The 16,638-nt window shown below is 42.5% G+C and overlaps 1 protein-coding gene across 2 annotated transcripts in view; it reads left to right on the forward strand.

The window, feature by feature from the left end:
• ETV5 (ETS variant 5) overlaps positions 1-9,340 on the forward strand; it is a 62,388-nt gene extending 53,048 nt beyond the window's left edge. The window contains exons 12-13 of one of the 2 annotated variants that reach the window (XM_025376244.1): positions 3,493-3,594; positions 6,819-9,334. In XM_025376244.1, coding sequence (XP_025232029.1) covers positions 3,493-3,594; positions 6,819-7,040 — 324 coding nt within the window. In that variant the 3' untranslated portion in view covers positions 7,041-9,334. Of the gene's footprint in view, positions 1-3,492; positions 3,595-6,818 lie in introns of both variants that reach the window. The other variant, XM_025376243.1, reaches the window with a different exon arrangement.
• The last annotated feature ends 7,298 nt before the right edge of the window (positions 9,341-16,638 follow it).

A 16,638-nucleotide genomic window follows, 5' to 3' on the forward strand; every position in this document is an offset into this window, starting at 1 on the left:
AAGATACGCATATGTGTTCCCTGTTTTACATTCAGTCACAAGAATGGAAATGTGTCAGCATCTCTAGATGGACTAATTAAACAGCTTCTCTTTGGTTCAGTCTACCTTCAGAGCTGGAGTTGAGTGCCACTGTGTTAGTTTAGTGCCTACGTGGTTTTTTCCTGCTATGTAGAAACAGAGCCATGCTTCAGGCTTCTAGCACCCCTAGAGAGCCATCCACCCCACGTGGACCCATGCCTCTGCTCACTGCTTTCCAAATAACGTGGCCTGGTTTATGTGAAGTTGGAGAAAAAGCGTGTCACCTAGGTTCACTGAGGCTTTCTGAAAGTAGTTCTGTCATGTGGGCAGCCTTTATTGATCTATCTTGTTTCACAAACAGGAGCTTTTATTATTTTATTGTCACTGCCTCGGGCCTAAGCACAGGCCGTCCAGCTGCAGGTAAACCTGGTTATGACCCTTGGTAAAGCTGTTATTGAATCTTCTGCACTCCTACCAGTGGCATAGAGAATGATGAACAGATGGCAAAGGGCCCCTGCTTTCTTACTTAATAAAGAAGCTAATATTAATACAGAATGCTCATAAATGCCAGGCAGCCAAGTCATGTGAGAAGCCTGTGGTGTCCTTGAGCCTCCCTCGGTTGACCGGGCAGCTTTGTTTCTTCAGGAAATGGTGCTTTCCACCCCACCTTGAAGTCCCCAAGCTTTCCCTAAGCTCCAGATGTTCTTTTCTCTTCACCCAGGATCAGTTGGGTGCCACATGTGCATGTTAGCCTCAGGACAGGTGACATTTGCTGAGCTCCCCCCCACCCCGCCCCTCCTTGTATACCTGTGAGGGCCCTGTTCTTGTTAATGTCAGGAAGATACCAGCTTCTGGAAAAAGCTGTAAGAAGTCGTCATGGGGGAGCTTGAAGGGTGAAGCGGAGGAGGAAGCTGTTGGGGACGTAATTGTAGGCAGCTGTGTGGCTGAGTAGTGCACTCTGGGTAATTATCCATAATATCCATTACACTGTGCATGGAAATTGTGGTTTTAGAACTGCGTTTTGGCAGGCCCCCTAATCAAATGTCTTTTGATAGTCATCCAGCTTAGCACCCTCTCAATTATGACTGACTCGGCTTTAATCTGGAGCCATTTTAACTGTGAATCTGCATTAATGAATATTTTGGGGGGTAGGGTTGTTTGTTGAACATGTGGCAGATAACTGCTGCTGGGAGGTTTGAAGGGATGGGCTGCTAGAAAGAGCCACTCCCTGGGCTGTGGCTGCTCTCTCTTTAAAGGGGAAGAGGAATAGGTAGATCCGTTAACTCCTTCAGCCTCAGTCCTCAAGATATGTGCTACCAAAGTAACTAATGAGAGAGAAGAAAGATCTGATGACAAGCTATTGCCTGCCTCCCCAATCCCAGAAGAGGGGCAGCCCTAATTCCCAGCTGCTCTGGAGCTGAGCCGCACCATGCATTACTGTAGAAGGAACAGCCGTGGTGAGGGCTACAGAATCACAGGGCTCTGGCCCGAGAGGATGAGTCAGTAACTATGGCTACCAGAGCTGCTTTGAAATCTGTGCATATACCAAACCTTTCTCCAGTAAGCAATTGCATATGCAAGTGACAGCTGAGAGGTGGCCGCTGAAGTTGAAGAATATTCAAAGATTGTTTTCCACCCCTTAACGTAGTAAAATGATGAGGCTGGGCTTCTTTGAAATTTTCCTGTGTCACTTGTGGCAGACAGCAGTTAAAGATTAGTTTTATAAAGCATTTCTGAACAGGGTACAATGACGTATGTTATTAGGTTAGCAGATTTCTCTTCTTACCATTATTTCTATTGGTTTTAAATGTTTATCTTCTCTAACCAGGATGTAATTTTTGGTTAATTTCGCCTTTTCGGCTGTTTCAAAGGTAGAGTTGAGTGGGTACCATATGGAGAAAAGAGGAGACCCAAGACATGGTGTCTGCTGTGGGGACATGAAGCAATTGAATGGAAATTGAACTTTCATAAGGTTTCTTGCAAGGCAGAGTAGAATCATTGCTATTATTGTAATTAAGAGAGATGCATTCTTATCAGATAATTTTTGGTTTTTATTAAAGGCCATTTTAGAATCCTGAATTTAGAAGATGTTGCTTTCATTCTGCCCAGATATTTTAAGGAAAAGATTTATGTGAAATGCTGTTTTCTCTCTGCCTCCTACTCCGTGTCTAACATTTGGCTTTTAAAATATCGAAGGGGCCAGGCGCAGTGGCTCATGCCTATAATCCCAGCACTTTGGGAGGCTGAGGCAGGTGGATCACTTGAGGTCAGGAGTTTGTGACCAGTCTGGCCAACGTGGTGAAACCCCATCTCTACTAAAAATACAGAAATTAACCGGGCATGACGACGGACACCTGTAATCCCAGCTGCTCGGGAGGCTGAGGCCGGAGAATCACTTGAGCCTGGGAGGCAGAGGTTGCAGTGAGCCGTGATCGTGCCACTGCACTCCAGCCTGGGCAACAGAGTGAGACTCCATCTCACAAGATAAAAATAAAATATCGAAGGAATATAGTTTTTTGTTTTTGTTTTTGTTTTTTAAGTTTCCAAAACTGACCTAAAATGCTCAAAACATGACCCCGACCCACGGTTTGCATACATTTGAAAACCTCCGAGTAAAACTCACATTTTCAGGGTTATTCTCCTACCTTGACAGCCATTCTCATGAGTAGGATTTTGGAAGTTGATATGCTTGAGTACAGAAATTGCTTGGCTGCCGTGATAATTGGGTAAACTCTACTAGGAAGTTTTCCTGCTATAAGGCTTCTTTGCCCAGCGCTCCAATTATATTGCCCTATCAGCACACCTCAGGTGGACTGGGTGGATATAATGCATTTCAGAACTGTTTGGAAAGCCCTGTTAATTTTTCATTAAGTGGATAATGGTGCTACATGCTTTAATGTCCATTCTGCAAGTCTGCTGGGAGCGTGGGATTGGATGGCAGCAGGCTGAAATGATCTGATTCCCCCTTAGTCCGTGAGCTGCAATAAGTAAACATCTCCCAGCCCCCCCTCCAATCTTATTAGAATTGAACTTTTGCTCTGCTGGCCCATTAGCAACTCACTAGTGTGTTTCTAATGTTTCAGGAATGACCATTCTAATTATTCCTTATTGACTGCTACAGAAACCATAGCACTTAATGGCAACATGTTAATGGTCTATGGGTATTGGTCAATAATTCATACGTGGAGAAACAGTAGAGGGCCTGCATCCTCTGGGATGTTAGCCAAGCCCTCTGCAATCTTAAAGTGCTAGGATTCTTCCATCTCTAGGTCTCACCTCTTAGTAGTCATCACTGAGTCATCGCCTTTGTTGAACATTTGGTCTGGAAGGAGCTAAATGCCTTCCCTTCCAGGTCAGAGTAGTGGATCATTGACCAAAGCAGTCAGGTTACAGAACTGGCTCTGCTGGGATTGGGAGAGAACACAGGGCCCAGGGAATGCGTTTTCATTGCTCTTCACTTTACTGTCTCTTCAGGTTGCTCGGCGCTGGGGCATCCAGAAGAACCGGCCAGCCATGAACTATGACAAGCTGAGCCGCTCTCTCCGCTATTACTATGAAAAGGGCATCATGCAGAAGGTGAGCCATTATACAAGACCCTTAGCCCACTCTGGTCTCTTAAGGAAAAAGTCCAGGGCTTCTATAGTGAGACTGGTGGTCATCACTAGGAGAAAATGTTAGCCCCCTAAGTGATTCTGTGGTAGGAAACAATCTTGAGAAGACAAACCTGAGACAAGAATCAAATGAGATATAGGGTACGTTTCATGCTCTTGGGCATGTGGAAACTAGAAGTTGCATGTAGAACACACAATGGAAAATTAGGCTCCTCTGCTTTCCCGAAACTGCCTCTATCTATGAGAATTCCCAGAAACTTAGGCCAACTGTTGTATCCAAAAGGGACTCCAGGGAATCAGCTTGAAGGTCTCTACTTCAACAGCTTGGTTGAAGTCTTTAGTTGTTAAAACACCTAGACTTCCATATCTGTTAGTTTGATACGCTCAGAAGTGTTAGAGGAATAAGAACATCTGATTTTTATTTCAGACTTACAGAAACTGGAACTCAAGTTAAAAACCCAAAGTTTGTAGAATGGCAGCAGAATCACCTGGTAGCAGGTTGCTCTTTGTGGAATAAAGGATGAAGCATATTTTGAGGAAATCAGTACAAAAATCTTAGTGGGATAGGTATCGAGGGCCACAGTCTCAGCATCCCATGGAGAAGTAGAAGATGGGAATGGCAAGTCTTTCTTAGCTACCAGATTCGTAATGTACAGTTGCCCAGATCCTGGCATTTATATGTTGAGGCAGTCTACCTGGCAGTAGCCAATGAGATGAACTTGGCAGAAGCATATGGGCAAAACTGCTGAGAACTTGTCTACAAGAAGCCAGATTCCTCTTTCTCATAGGTGGGTAGTAATGTGACCCTATATTCTCTTCACCACCTTAAAAAATACTCAACAACTCGTTGTGATTTTCTAGATAAACTCTAGACTTGTTAGTGCTTCATACAGCCTCTGAGGCTATTCCCACTCTGGTCACCACCCAGCTCTCGTTTCTTCACTCAAACTTGACGGCTTTCACTAGCATAGCCACCTTTTACTTTAATGCAGTATTTGTTTGCCAGAGAATACATGTTACATACATGTACATTATCACGCATACCATAAAATGGAAAACACCTGTTAAACTACATCCTCCTTAAGACCTAGAACATTCCTAATGCTCTCAGTACCTGCCCAGCCCCTCCTTGTTTTCTGTCTCAGTCATCACCTTTCCATTTCAGATTGGGTTAGGTGGTCCCGTTTGCTGCTTCTGATGGCACCAGTACTTGTTCCTACCACTGCTCTTCTCACTGTGTCTCAAATAACTCCTTCCTTGTTTCTACCCGCCACTGGAGTATGAGCTCCCTTGGGTTAGAAATTGAGGTTTAACTTGAGTGCTTGACACAGAGTTAAATGCTGTAGGACAGGTGGTCCGCTACCCTACCCCTCCTTTTTTTAAAGTATACGGTCCAGTGGTTTCACAGAGCTGTACAACCATTACCACAATCAATTTTAGAACGTTTTATCACCCCAAAAAGAAACGCCATAGCCATCAGCAGCCACCCCACATTGTCCCCTGTCCTCCTTAGAGTTGACATCATCAGGTCAAATCCTAAGTTCAGGTGGGAGAGCCACCATCATTCCTTTGCTGTTCCCAACTCCACATCCAACACGGGGAGATGCAACCCAGGATGCAGTAACTTGAACCAATGGAAATGAGCTGTCCTTATGACTAGCTTCTGTGTTTTCTAAGGGAGTAGAAGAGAACTTCGTTTCTGAGAATAAATAGGCAAAGAGTACAGGAAGGCCCAGGAATGAGGCTTCGTGGGCTCAGATCCTAACACTTCAATTTGTTGGCTGTATGATTTGAGGAAACTCACCTAGTCTCCCAGAGCCTCTATTTCTAATAAAAATGTAGATAGTCACTTAATCTCCCAAAGCCTCTATTTCTAATAAAAATGTAGATAATAATTCTTGCTTTAATCCTACAGGGTAATATATTTGAAAATATTTCAGAAATAATAATGTGCCATCCAATGTAAAGAAGGGGTTATTATTGTATTTGTTATATGACTCACAAGTAAATGAGAGCTGATTAAAAGGTGAATGATAGCCCGTCAGTGTGTAGAGAGACTTAGAAAAGCTGTAGTGCCGTACCCTCCATTTTTGAAGGGAAAATTGAGGTTCACAGAGGTTAAGACTCATTAGTGACTAAACCAGGACTGGAAGCTGGCAGCTCCCGGCTTCTGATCTAGGATTATTTCCACTGTGCTCTCCTGCCGCACTCTTCCACACAAACTAATTTTCAGGGTTGGGCTTTAAGGTAAAACTGGCATATAACACTAACTAGAGATGGTTGATTGATAGAGATTTGGAAGCAGAGCCATACTTGTTCAATTAAAAAAAAGATTTTAGAATCACAGCAGAATGACTGAAGGGCAAGATTAAACTCAACAGTTTGAATTTTTAAATCTAAAATGTTTATCTTATCAGTAATTTTGGCTGCCTTCCCTTGCCCCTCTGCGTCTCCAGACAGAAGCCAATTACTGGGTTTGATTTTCGGTATTAGGTGCCTCTTGTACTGTTGCTAAACAACCAGAAAGAAGGTGATCCCATTGACACAGATGGCTCATCAGCCACATACCATGAGGCCCTTGAATAACCAAGACCTTCTGGTTCTAATATTATAATGCAGAAAACCCATAGAAAGGTAGTTAGCGGTTCCCTCAGTGTGACAGAGCCATGCAATGAGTCATTTAAAACTGCAGCGTAAGCCAAAAGCAATTCTTTTCTGTTTCAGAACATACTTAAGGCTTCTGCACAGGCTCTCTCTCATCACATTTCTAACCTTTCAAATAACAAGGCCATACTGCAAAGACTGTAAACTCCGGAGGTGACCAAAAATATGGTCAGGCTTCTGCCTTGCACCTGTCAGTCCTTACACCTTTTTGGAACACCAAACTCCAGGCTCAGTATAACCATGCTTTCAAAGCTGTCACTGGAAGACAGAAAGTGGGAATTTTCTTTTAAGAGTCCATCTAGTGTGAATTCAAAATTCAGATACCTTCTTTTTTAATTGCTGTAGTGTCAGTAAAATACTTGGCAGATAATAGGTTCCCAGGATTTCTCAAAATAAGTCTGAGTGATGGGGATAATCACCTGCTCCTTTGGTCCCTGGCTTTGTGACTTATGAATACCTTGTTCTCTTCCCCTGATCCCATGCCCTGTTCCAACTGGGCCCTGTAAGGTGTGTTTTCTCCCTCAGGTGGCTGGAGAGCGATACGTCTACAAATTTGTCTGTGACCCAGATGCCCTCTTCTCCATGGCTTTCCCGGATAACCAGCGTCCGTTCCTGAAGGCAGAGTCCGAGTGCCACCTCAGCGAGGAGGACACCCTGCCGCTGACCCACTTTGAAGACAGCCCTGCTTACCTCCTGGACATGGACCGCTGCAGCAGCCTCCCCTATGCCGAAGGCTTTGCTTACTAAGTTTCTGAGTGGCAGAGTGGCCAAACCCTAGAGCTAGCAGTTCCCATTCAGGCAAACGAGGGCAGTGGTTTTGTTTGTGTTTTTGACTGTTCCTAAAGCTTGCCCTTTGAGTATTATCTGGAGAACCCAAGTCGTCTCTGGATTGGCACCCTTAAAGACAGATACATTGGCTGGGGAGTGGGAACAGGGAGGGGCAAAAAACCACCAAAAGGCTGGTGCCTCAACTCTGATTCTGATGAGGTTTCTGGGAAGAGATCAAAATGGAGTCTCCTTACCATGGACAATATATGCAAAGCAATATCTTGTTCAGGTTAGTACCCGCAAAACGGGACACAGTATGTGACAATCTGCATCGATCATGGACTACTAAATGCCTTCACATAGAAGGGCTCTGATTTGCACAATTTGTCGAAAAATCACAAACCCATAGAAAAGTAAGTAGGCTAAGTTGGGGAGGCTCAAACCATTAAGGGTTAAAAATATATCTTAAACATTGGAAAGCTCTTCTAGCTGAATCTGAAATATTACCCCTTGTCTAGAAAAAGGGGGGCAGTTAGAACAGCTGTAGCCCAGTCCGTGGTTCTCAAAATCATAAACCATGGCTACTCTTGGGAACCATCAGCCATGTGCGCCAAGTAGAGCAAGCACCCTTTCTCTTCCCAGTCACATGGCTGAGTGTGGATGACTTTTATTTTAGGAGAAGGGCGATTAACACTTTTTGACAGTATTTTGTTTTGCCTTGATTTGGGGGATTGTTTTGTTTTGGTGGTTGTTTTGGAAAAACAGTTTATAAACTGATTTTTGTAGTTTTGGTATTTAAAGCAAAAAAACAAAAAAACAAACCTTTTGGTAACTGTGCACTGTGTCCTTTAGCCAGGGCCGTGCCAACTTATGAAGACACTGCAGCTTGAGAGGGGCTTTGCTGAGGCTTCCCCTTGGCCATGTGAAAGCCCGCGTGTTGCCTGCTTTGTGCTTTCTGCACCAGACAACCTGATGGAACATTTGCACCTGAGTTGTACATTTTTGAAGTGTGCAGGGCAGCCTGGACACAAGCTTAGATTCTCTGTGTATAGTTCCCCGTGTTCACTAACATGCCCTCTCTGGAAAGCATATGTATATAACATGTGTCATGTCCTTTGGAAACCTGGTCACCTGGTGAGAACCCTTGGGATTCTTCCCTGGGCATGACTGATGACAATTTCCATTTCATCAGTTCGTTTTGTTTTCCTTTTTCTTTAAATCTTGGACTTTAGACCCTACCTGTGTGATTCAGTAGGGTTTGAGACTTACGTGTGTAACTGACAGGTAAGCAACAGTGCTAGCATTCTAGATTCCTGCCTTTTTTTAAAAAGAAATTATTCTCATTGCTGTATTATATTGGAAAAGTTTTAAACAACCAAGCTAAAGCTACGTGAAAGCTGAGCTCAAAGTAGAGGAAAAAATTACTGGTGGTACCTTGCTACCTGCTCTGCTGGTAGAATTCTGTGCTCCCCATGACATTTAGCACATTAAGAAGGACTACACTGTTCCTCGTATGTGAAGGAGGCAGTGCTGACTCCGTGAGTGTGAGACACATGTTTGAACTGCTTTTCTATCAATGGAGCACTCCATAGTCTCAAACTGTCCCCCTTATGACCAACAGCACATTTGTGAAGAGGTTCACAGGGATAAGGGGTGCACTTTATAGCTATGGAAACGTGAGATTCTCCTCTATTGGAAGCTAATTAGCCCACAAAGGTGGTAAACCTGTAGCTTGGGCCTTAATTAGCGTTGTAGTCTAATCAAAGGACTCTTTCTAAACCATATTTATAGCTTTCTTAACCTACACATAGTCTATACATAGATGCATATTTTACCCCCAGCTGGCTAGAGATTTATTTGTTGTAAATGCTGTATAGATTTGGTTTTCCTTTCTTTACTTACCCTGGTTTGGATTTTTTTTTTTTGAATGGATTTATGCTGTCTTAGCAATATGAAAATAATCCTCTGTAGCCTGAGCTACCCCCTCCCCTGCTGTAACTTACGTGGCCTGTGCTGTCACCGGGCATAGGACAGCAGCATCACCATTGCATTCCCATCGGACTCATGCACCTCCCGGATGGTTTTGGGTTTTTTCGGGGGTTCTTTGGGGTTGGTTTGTTTGCTTCTTTTCCAGAGTGTGGAAAGTCTACAGTGCAGAAAGGCTTTAACCTGCCAGTTGATTTGAAATACTTTCCCCTGCGCAGGGCCGTATGCATCCTGCCAAGCTGCGTTATATTCTGTACTGTGTACAATAAAGAAGTTTGCTTTTCGTTTACCAAGCACCTGAACCTGCCTCTTTCTTGCCCTCATTGGTCTAATTTTAAAGCAGGCAAAAGCCCTCTGGCTTTCTCTCCACCCCCACCCTAGCCCTCTCAACAATATAACCTTACCAGTGGACAGTGGAATTGAGGGCAGTTTAGGAAACTCTGTTACCTGGAAATAGACATAGACAACTGCTCTTAAACTCCAGCTAAAAATGTAATCCAAAGAGGTAGAAAGTCAAGAGATCCTCTTCCCAGCCAATGGTAAGCTGAGATCACCTCATCCCCTTGAGCCCACCGAGCCACCAATTCTTAGTAACTTTTTTTCTAATTTTATTTTAAAGTATAGCCCATGTTTGGCTTTGGGTTGTGTGAAAAGATGACAAAGTAGTCTAGGACTTTTGAGTCCCAGGATTATTCTCAGCCCCTTATGTGAATACTTTGAAAACCAATAAGAACTTAAGACCATTCATTTTCTAATTTTTCCCCAATAAGTTTTGCTCTTGACAAGTAAAAATTCAATTAATGGTTGATAAATAACAAAAAAAGCTCAGGAACGTTATGCCCACTATGTTTGTTTCTGGCCATGCAGCAGTAAAAACCTTTCCTCCAAGTTTGTCTTTTTCTCGTGAAATATATACCACTCAGGAAATACGTGGAAGAAAATAAAGTTCGCTGGGTTGGATGCAGTATTATTTTGGCTTTTAGTGCTCTTAATTTCACCCTGTTTCTGCACCTCTAATTTGGCCTTTTCAAGACTCCTATTACAGTGGAGAAATAAAGTAGAGCCTTTTCTCAAGCCTAGAACAGAAGGCTTTCTGTCAGTTTATCTGCTATCTTTCTTTACTGTTTTACAAGCCTCTAAGTGTAGAAACATCGAGACTGAATCGGTGCACCGCCACTTGAATTGGAACTTTGAGGAATGAATGTCTGCCACGTAAACCCCATTAGCTTCGACAGATTAAGAAAAGATGCTTGGGGAGAAGGGGCAGGGGTGCGCAGGAAAAAGCCGTCTCTGCCTCTCAGCTTCACCATGATAAGGCTTTAACAATCCGCTCCCCATTATTCACGGGCTCGTTATCCAGCCTGGGCCCAGACCCAGATCGTTAACCTAATGCAGGAGGTCACCAAACACTGCCGCCCTTCTAGTGTTGGGCGCTAGGATAAGGAAGCCCAGAAAATGGGCAGTTTACTCTTCATCAGGGTCCCCTTTCATGAGCCAAGCCAGGGGAACAATGCGTATTCAGTTGTTAGATGACAAAGAGGTAGTGTGAGCACAGAAGAATGTGGTTTTGAGAGCCAGAGTATGTGCAGAATCTAAATTCTAATGCAGCTGGGACAAATGTAAACTAATGTGGAAGAAAAACACTAATGTACCCAGACGGTTGGAAACTTTGGAGAGGCAGTTCATTGCCCAGCGGTGCAGGTGGCTGCTGCTCAATGTGTGGCCTCTGAAATACAAACGAAAGGAAAAAAGTCCAAAAGATCATCAGTTTAATACAAATGCATAGTGTAAGTATTGTTTAGTACAAATACATAGTCTAAGTATTCTATTCAGCATAAGTGTATTGTACTTAAAATAGGGGGAGGGTGTGAGGGTGGTACCAGGCGAGCAGCTATGTCCTTTTGATGCCAGCGAGTACACTGGTGTCCCATTCAGACGGGGCCCTTTGAATGACCAGCCTCAGCTCCTCCAGTTTTAAGCGCTGGCTCCACACCCAAGCCTGGGTTTGTTGACCTTGGCAGTCAGATAACCTTTCGGGTAGCACTTTACAGTTTACAGAGGACTTTTTCATCTCCATTATCTTTTTGGCAGCCTTTCTTAAACAGTAATACTGTTGAAATTGAGTCTGAAGATGCCATGGCTGTTAGCCTCCAAAATTAATTTCTTTTTTGGAATTTTCACAGTGGCTACTGTGGAAAGAGGACTAGTCCCATGGAGGCTATATAGACATTTGGGTTCTGGCCCCAGTTCAGTGGTTGACTGGGTTTAACTAGATGGTCTCAGGGGCCATCTGGCCTAACCTCCCAGGTTCATTGAGGGCACTGATGAAGTACTACTCCCCCGATCTCATAGGCAATAAGGGAGAAAGAAAGGAGTTTCCTAGGGAAGTCAAGAGGGGTTGTGCGTGTGTAGGAGAGTTAACAACTAGTTAAGAACACCATTCTCAAGTCACCATTTTTAAGCAAGCTCTGAAGATGGCTCAGTTCCACCATTAAGGACATGTTTCTTCATTTTCAGTCATCCACTGAGCACCTACCTGCTAGGTGCCAGGCACTGCTGGATGCTAAACATAAATGAGTTAGACGGCATTTTCAAGCGAAAGCCCTGTTTGTGGTATAGTAATTGTGTGACAACCTCTTACATGTTTAAATGCTATACTTTCCAGGTCATACTTAAACACTACTGACACCATCTTATCCAGACCATGTTAACCAGAAGCTGGGAAGGCTGGGGCATTTATCCTCCAACTCCTGCCTCTGTTGGTTGGAGGTTATCCCCAGAGATGTTAACTCTTCAATATATATCCTATCAGGAAGAGAAGAGAGTAGACGCAGATAATCAGTGTGCTAGGAACTGTTTTCAGATGCAGTTAGCTCAGGGGGTTGAGGGTACATGGAACTGGCATCAGTGATGTCTGTGACACCTACCTTTAACAATTAGCCGGACTGTCCTGGATGACCTGTTTCCTAGAGTGAAACAAGGGTGAGTCTGTGCTTTCATCGTTGAGTTATCACGTATCAATCATCTATGATGTGTAAGACACTGTAATAGACACTTTGCAGGTGGAGATAAGGGAGTGACAATGAAGCCCGCCCTCTCCTTCAGCACCCAGCAATCTAGTGGGGAAAACATTTCTCCAGGTGAAACTAGAATACAAGGTATAACATACTGAGTATTACTCATCCAATAAATAGTGCCTAGTTTATGCCAGGTACTGCTCTAGGATTAGTGGAGGGAAATAAATCTCTGCTTTCAAGGATCTTACATCTGGGCAAGGAAGGAAAAAAACAAATGATAGAATTTGTTAAGTATTAAGTACTATGGGAAAAAATAAATCAGGGAAAGGAAATGGTGAGTAGTGGGAGTGGAGGGTTGCAATTTTAAGCAGGGAGGTAGGTCAGGGAAGGTCTCAGTTGAGCAAAGACCAAAAAAAGTAGCTACCAGATGGATATCGGAAGGAAAAGCATTCCCTGCAGGGGGAAGAGCAAGTACAAGACCCTGAAGCTTTGAACATGCTTGGAATATTTATGGAATAACAAGGACTGTGAAACTGGATCCAGAAGTCAGGCAGAATATGGTTAAAAGAAAAGTAACGGGTTGTATCATCTGGGGCCGGGTAGGCTTTTTAAGGACTCTGGCATTTACTCTGTTTATGTCTAGCTGTTAGAGTTTTTTGAGCTAAGAAGTGACATCATCTGATGTGTATTTTGAAAGATCACTCTGACTGCTAAGTTGAATATAGACTGTAGGGAACAAGGAAGGAAGGAAGAAGACCAAGTTGTAGGAGGCTGCAGTAATCCAGGTGGGGTGAGATGGTGGCATGGGTCAGGGCATACAGAGAGCATATATCAATACATTTGTAAGACAGAGCCAGTAGGCTTTGGACATGGAAGGTGAGAAACGAAAGAGAAGTCAATTATGGCTCCAAGGTTTGTGGCCTCAGCCCAAGGATGGTTGATGTTGCCATTTACCGAGAGGGAGAAGACTGAGGAGGAACAATTTGGAGAGAGGTGGGGGAAGAAAAGGTATTCTTTAGGGGGCATATTAACTTTCACATGCCTTTGAGAAATCCAGATGGGAATACATTAGGTTATACAAGTCTGGAATTCAGGGGAGAGATCCAGGCTGCAGATAGCAATTAGGAATTGTCAGTGTGCAAGAGAGTATCTAAAGCTAAAACTGGATTAAATGATTAAGGGAGTAAGTATAAATAGAAGAAAAGTTCCAAGGACTGAGCCTTTGGACACTCCAAGATTAAGAGGCTAGAGAGACAAAGAAGAACCTGCAAAGGAGGCTGAAAAAGAGTGGCCAGTGAAATAGGGGATAACCGGGAGGGTGTCTTCAGGAGGCAGGAGAGAGTGACAATGGCCAGTGCTTCATCATGATGTGTCCAGTATGGTGAGGACTGTGGCTGGATTAGCAATGTGGAGGCCATGTATGACTTGCAGAAGCCATTTCCAGAGTGGCAGAGGCAGTAGAACTGATCAATACTACTAGAATCCAAAGGAGGTTTGAATGTACCCTCAGTTGGGGACAGGGATCAGAGAAGATTCCATGGATTTCAAAATCCTGGATTTGAGTTCAGCTCAGCCTCTCTGACTAGCCCTTCTACTCTCAGACCCTCAAAGGCTGAAAAAGGCCTAGGAACCCCTGCCAGGTAGCCGGACCAGAAGATACAGGGTGGGAAAGAATATCTGAGGATAAAGGAAGAAGGATCAAGATCCTGTTATCACTACCTTTCCCATCCCCTTGGGGCTCTATTTATTCTCATTTTGTGCTCTTAAAATAGATTTCTATTTTTGAAATGTTAAGTGTTTTTAAATAACTTTTTTCATATTACACAATTAGCATATGTTCTTTGTAGAAAACCAGAAAAAAAATCATAGCCCAAATTAAAAACTTTTCTGAAAACTCAACCTAGAGATCACAGTTAACACTTTACATCTTCCCAGATGGCTTTTCTCTATACTGTATTTTAAATATTAAAAATGGTCATGCTGTACACTTTACGAAGTCTTTAAACTTATTTTAAGCATTGTATTTTGAACATCTTTCCATATCAAGAAAAATTCTTTTACACCATTTTTAACGACAGCATGTGATTCCATAGTAGATATGTAATGTCATATATTTAAGAGTCCCCTTTGCTGGAGTTAAAGGGACCACAAATATGATGTGCCCATGCCCACCAAACCAAGTAATCTACACTCCCCCCAGCCCAAAATCAAACAAATGGCAAATAATAATTTGGTCTTTTCTATTGTTTTAATTAGTAACCGACTCCTATTGATTTTACCTTCTAAATATCTCTAAAATCCATCTCCATCATCAGTACCATAAATCTCCCAATATCTCTCACCCGGACTGTTGCAGTCACCACCTAACAGTTCTCACCACATCTACTCTTGCCCCACCCCTGCCCCTTCTCCATGATGTAGTCAGAGTGATTTGTTTTTAAGCACAAGTTACTCCCCTACTTGAGACTTTTCAGCGATACCCACTGGAGTGGCTAAAATAAAAAGGACCAGCAACACCAAATGTTGGCAAGTATACAACGCAGGCAGGAGTGTTAAATGACACAACCAACTTTGGAAAACTATTTGGCAGTTTATTACAAAGGTAAACATACATCTACTCTATGATCCAGCAATTCCAATTCTCAGTATTTGCCAAAAAGAGATATAAACATGTATTACAAAAAGACATATGCAAGAACATTTCTAGAAACTTTATTGATAACAGCCACTAAAAACAACCCAAATGCCCATCAACCAGAGAACAAATAAACAAGTCATGGTATCCATACAACAGAATACTACTCAGCAATAAAAGAAAATGAACTACAGATACACATAGCAGTATGGATGAATCTCAAAAACATTATGTCAAACTAAATAATAACACAAAAGAATACATACTGTGTGATTCTATAATAGATGAAATTGTAGAATAGCCAAAACTAACCTATGGTGATAGAAAGTGGTAGCAAGGGATGGGTGGACAGGTATTGGTTGGAAAGGGGTAGAGGGAACATGCTGGGGTAATTGATAGAAATTGTCTATATCTTGGTTTGGGTGGTAGTTATACGTATATGTTTGTTAACATTCATTGAACTGAACACCAAAGTGTGTGCATTTTATTTTATGTTAATTATTCCTCTGAAAATACTTACAGTCATTGTTTGAGATAAAATAAAAATCCTGAACTTGGCCTTACCAAGCCAATACCTCTTCAGCCTCACCGTGCACCATCCTCTCCCCTATAACATGTGTTCCACGGCCCCTCGCCTTCTTCCAGTGTCTCCGCCATACCTTGCTCCCTCCTGTTTCAGCCTTGACATGAGCTGTTCCTGGAGCTGAAATGTTATACTGCCCCTGAATCCATCCCTAGCCTCCAAGCAGCTTACCCTCCACACACTCTTTACCCCCATTTCTAAGAGCACCCCAGGGAAAACAATCAGTTTATCTTTCAAATAAATGAATAATTTCATTTTCCAAGCCTTCCTGGATTTACTCTCATTCCCCTCCAACACCATTTTAATACTCTTTCCGTGCTTGCTATCTATTTTTTTATAGAATTTCTCACAATTTTTAACCTTTCATTTGCAAGATTAGTTACTTGGCCTTCTCCAGTAAACAGTAGATTTTATGAAGGCAGGACCATACCTAACTGCTTTATCTACGATAAAGAGTAGGTGATTAAGAAATATGTATTGACTGACTGAATGCAGTTATGAGTATCTTTGTTCACTTACGACTTCCAGGATAAATTCCTAGAAGATACATGATTTGGTCAAAAGGGAGGCAAATTTTAAAGCTATTTATATAAACTGCAAAGAGCCTTCCAGAAAAGATTGTGTGGGATTTGTACCTTTACTAATATCCTGCAACTTCTTTTGCCAAGGTTCTTATAATCTTTGTCTACATTGGGCATTATTTATATGTACACCTCTGTTTACCATTCATTCTTTCTTATCTTTATTCAAATAATATTTATTGAGCACTTATTATGTACCATGTTCTGAGCCAGATGTTGAGGACAAATGATAAATTAGATCAGTAGTTTTCACATTTTTTCCTTACATTCTCTCTAAAAGAATTTTGAAAATCTAGGTACCCTTTAACACTATTTTAAGTTGACCCTTAATAATTTCCACCATATTATAAAAATAATTTCCCACTTATTACAAATTCTGACATTTAAAAATATTATCACAATTTAGTGGCCAGGTGCAGCAGCTCATGCCTGTAATCCCAGCACTTTGGGAGGCCAAGGCAGGCAGATCACTTGAGGTCAGGAGTTCAAGACCAGCCTGGCCAACATGGTTAGTCTCTACCAAAAATACAAAAATTAGCCAGGTGTGGTGGTGCACACCTGTAAGCCTAGCTACTGGGGAAGTTGAGGCATGAGAATCGCTCGAACCCAGGAGGCAGAGGTTACAGTGAGCTGAAATCATGCCACAGAACTCCAGCCTGGGCATTAGAGCGAGACTGTGTCTCAAATAAATTAATTAATTAAATTAAATTAAAATATTATAATTTAGCAACGGATTCTGTATACAATAGCAATTTAATTACCACAATCACCAAAT

Source organism: Theropithecus gelada, chromosome 2, assembly GCF_003255815.1.
Source record: "Theropithecus gelada isolate Dixy chromosome 2, Tgel_1.0, whole genome shotgun sequence".
NCBI classification, from domain to species: domain Eukaryota; kingdom Metazoa; phylum Chordata; class Mammalia; order Primates; family Cercopithecidae; genus Theropithecus; species Theropithecus gelada.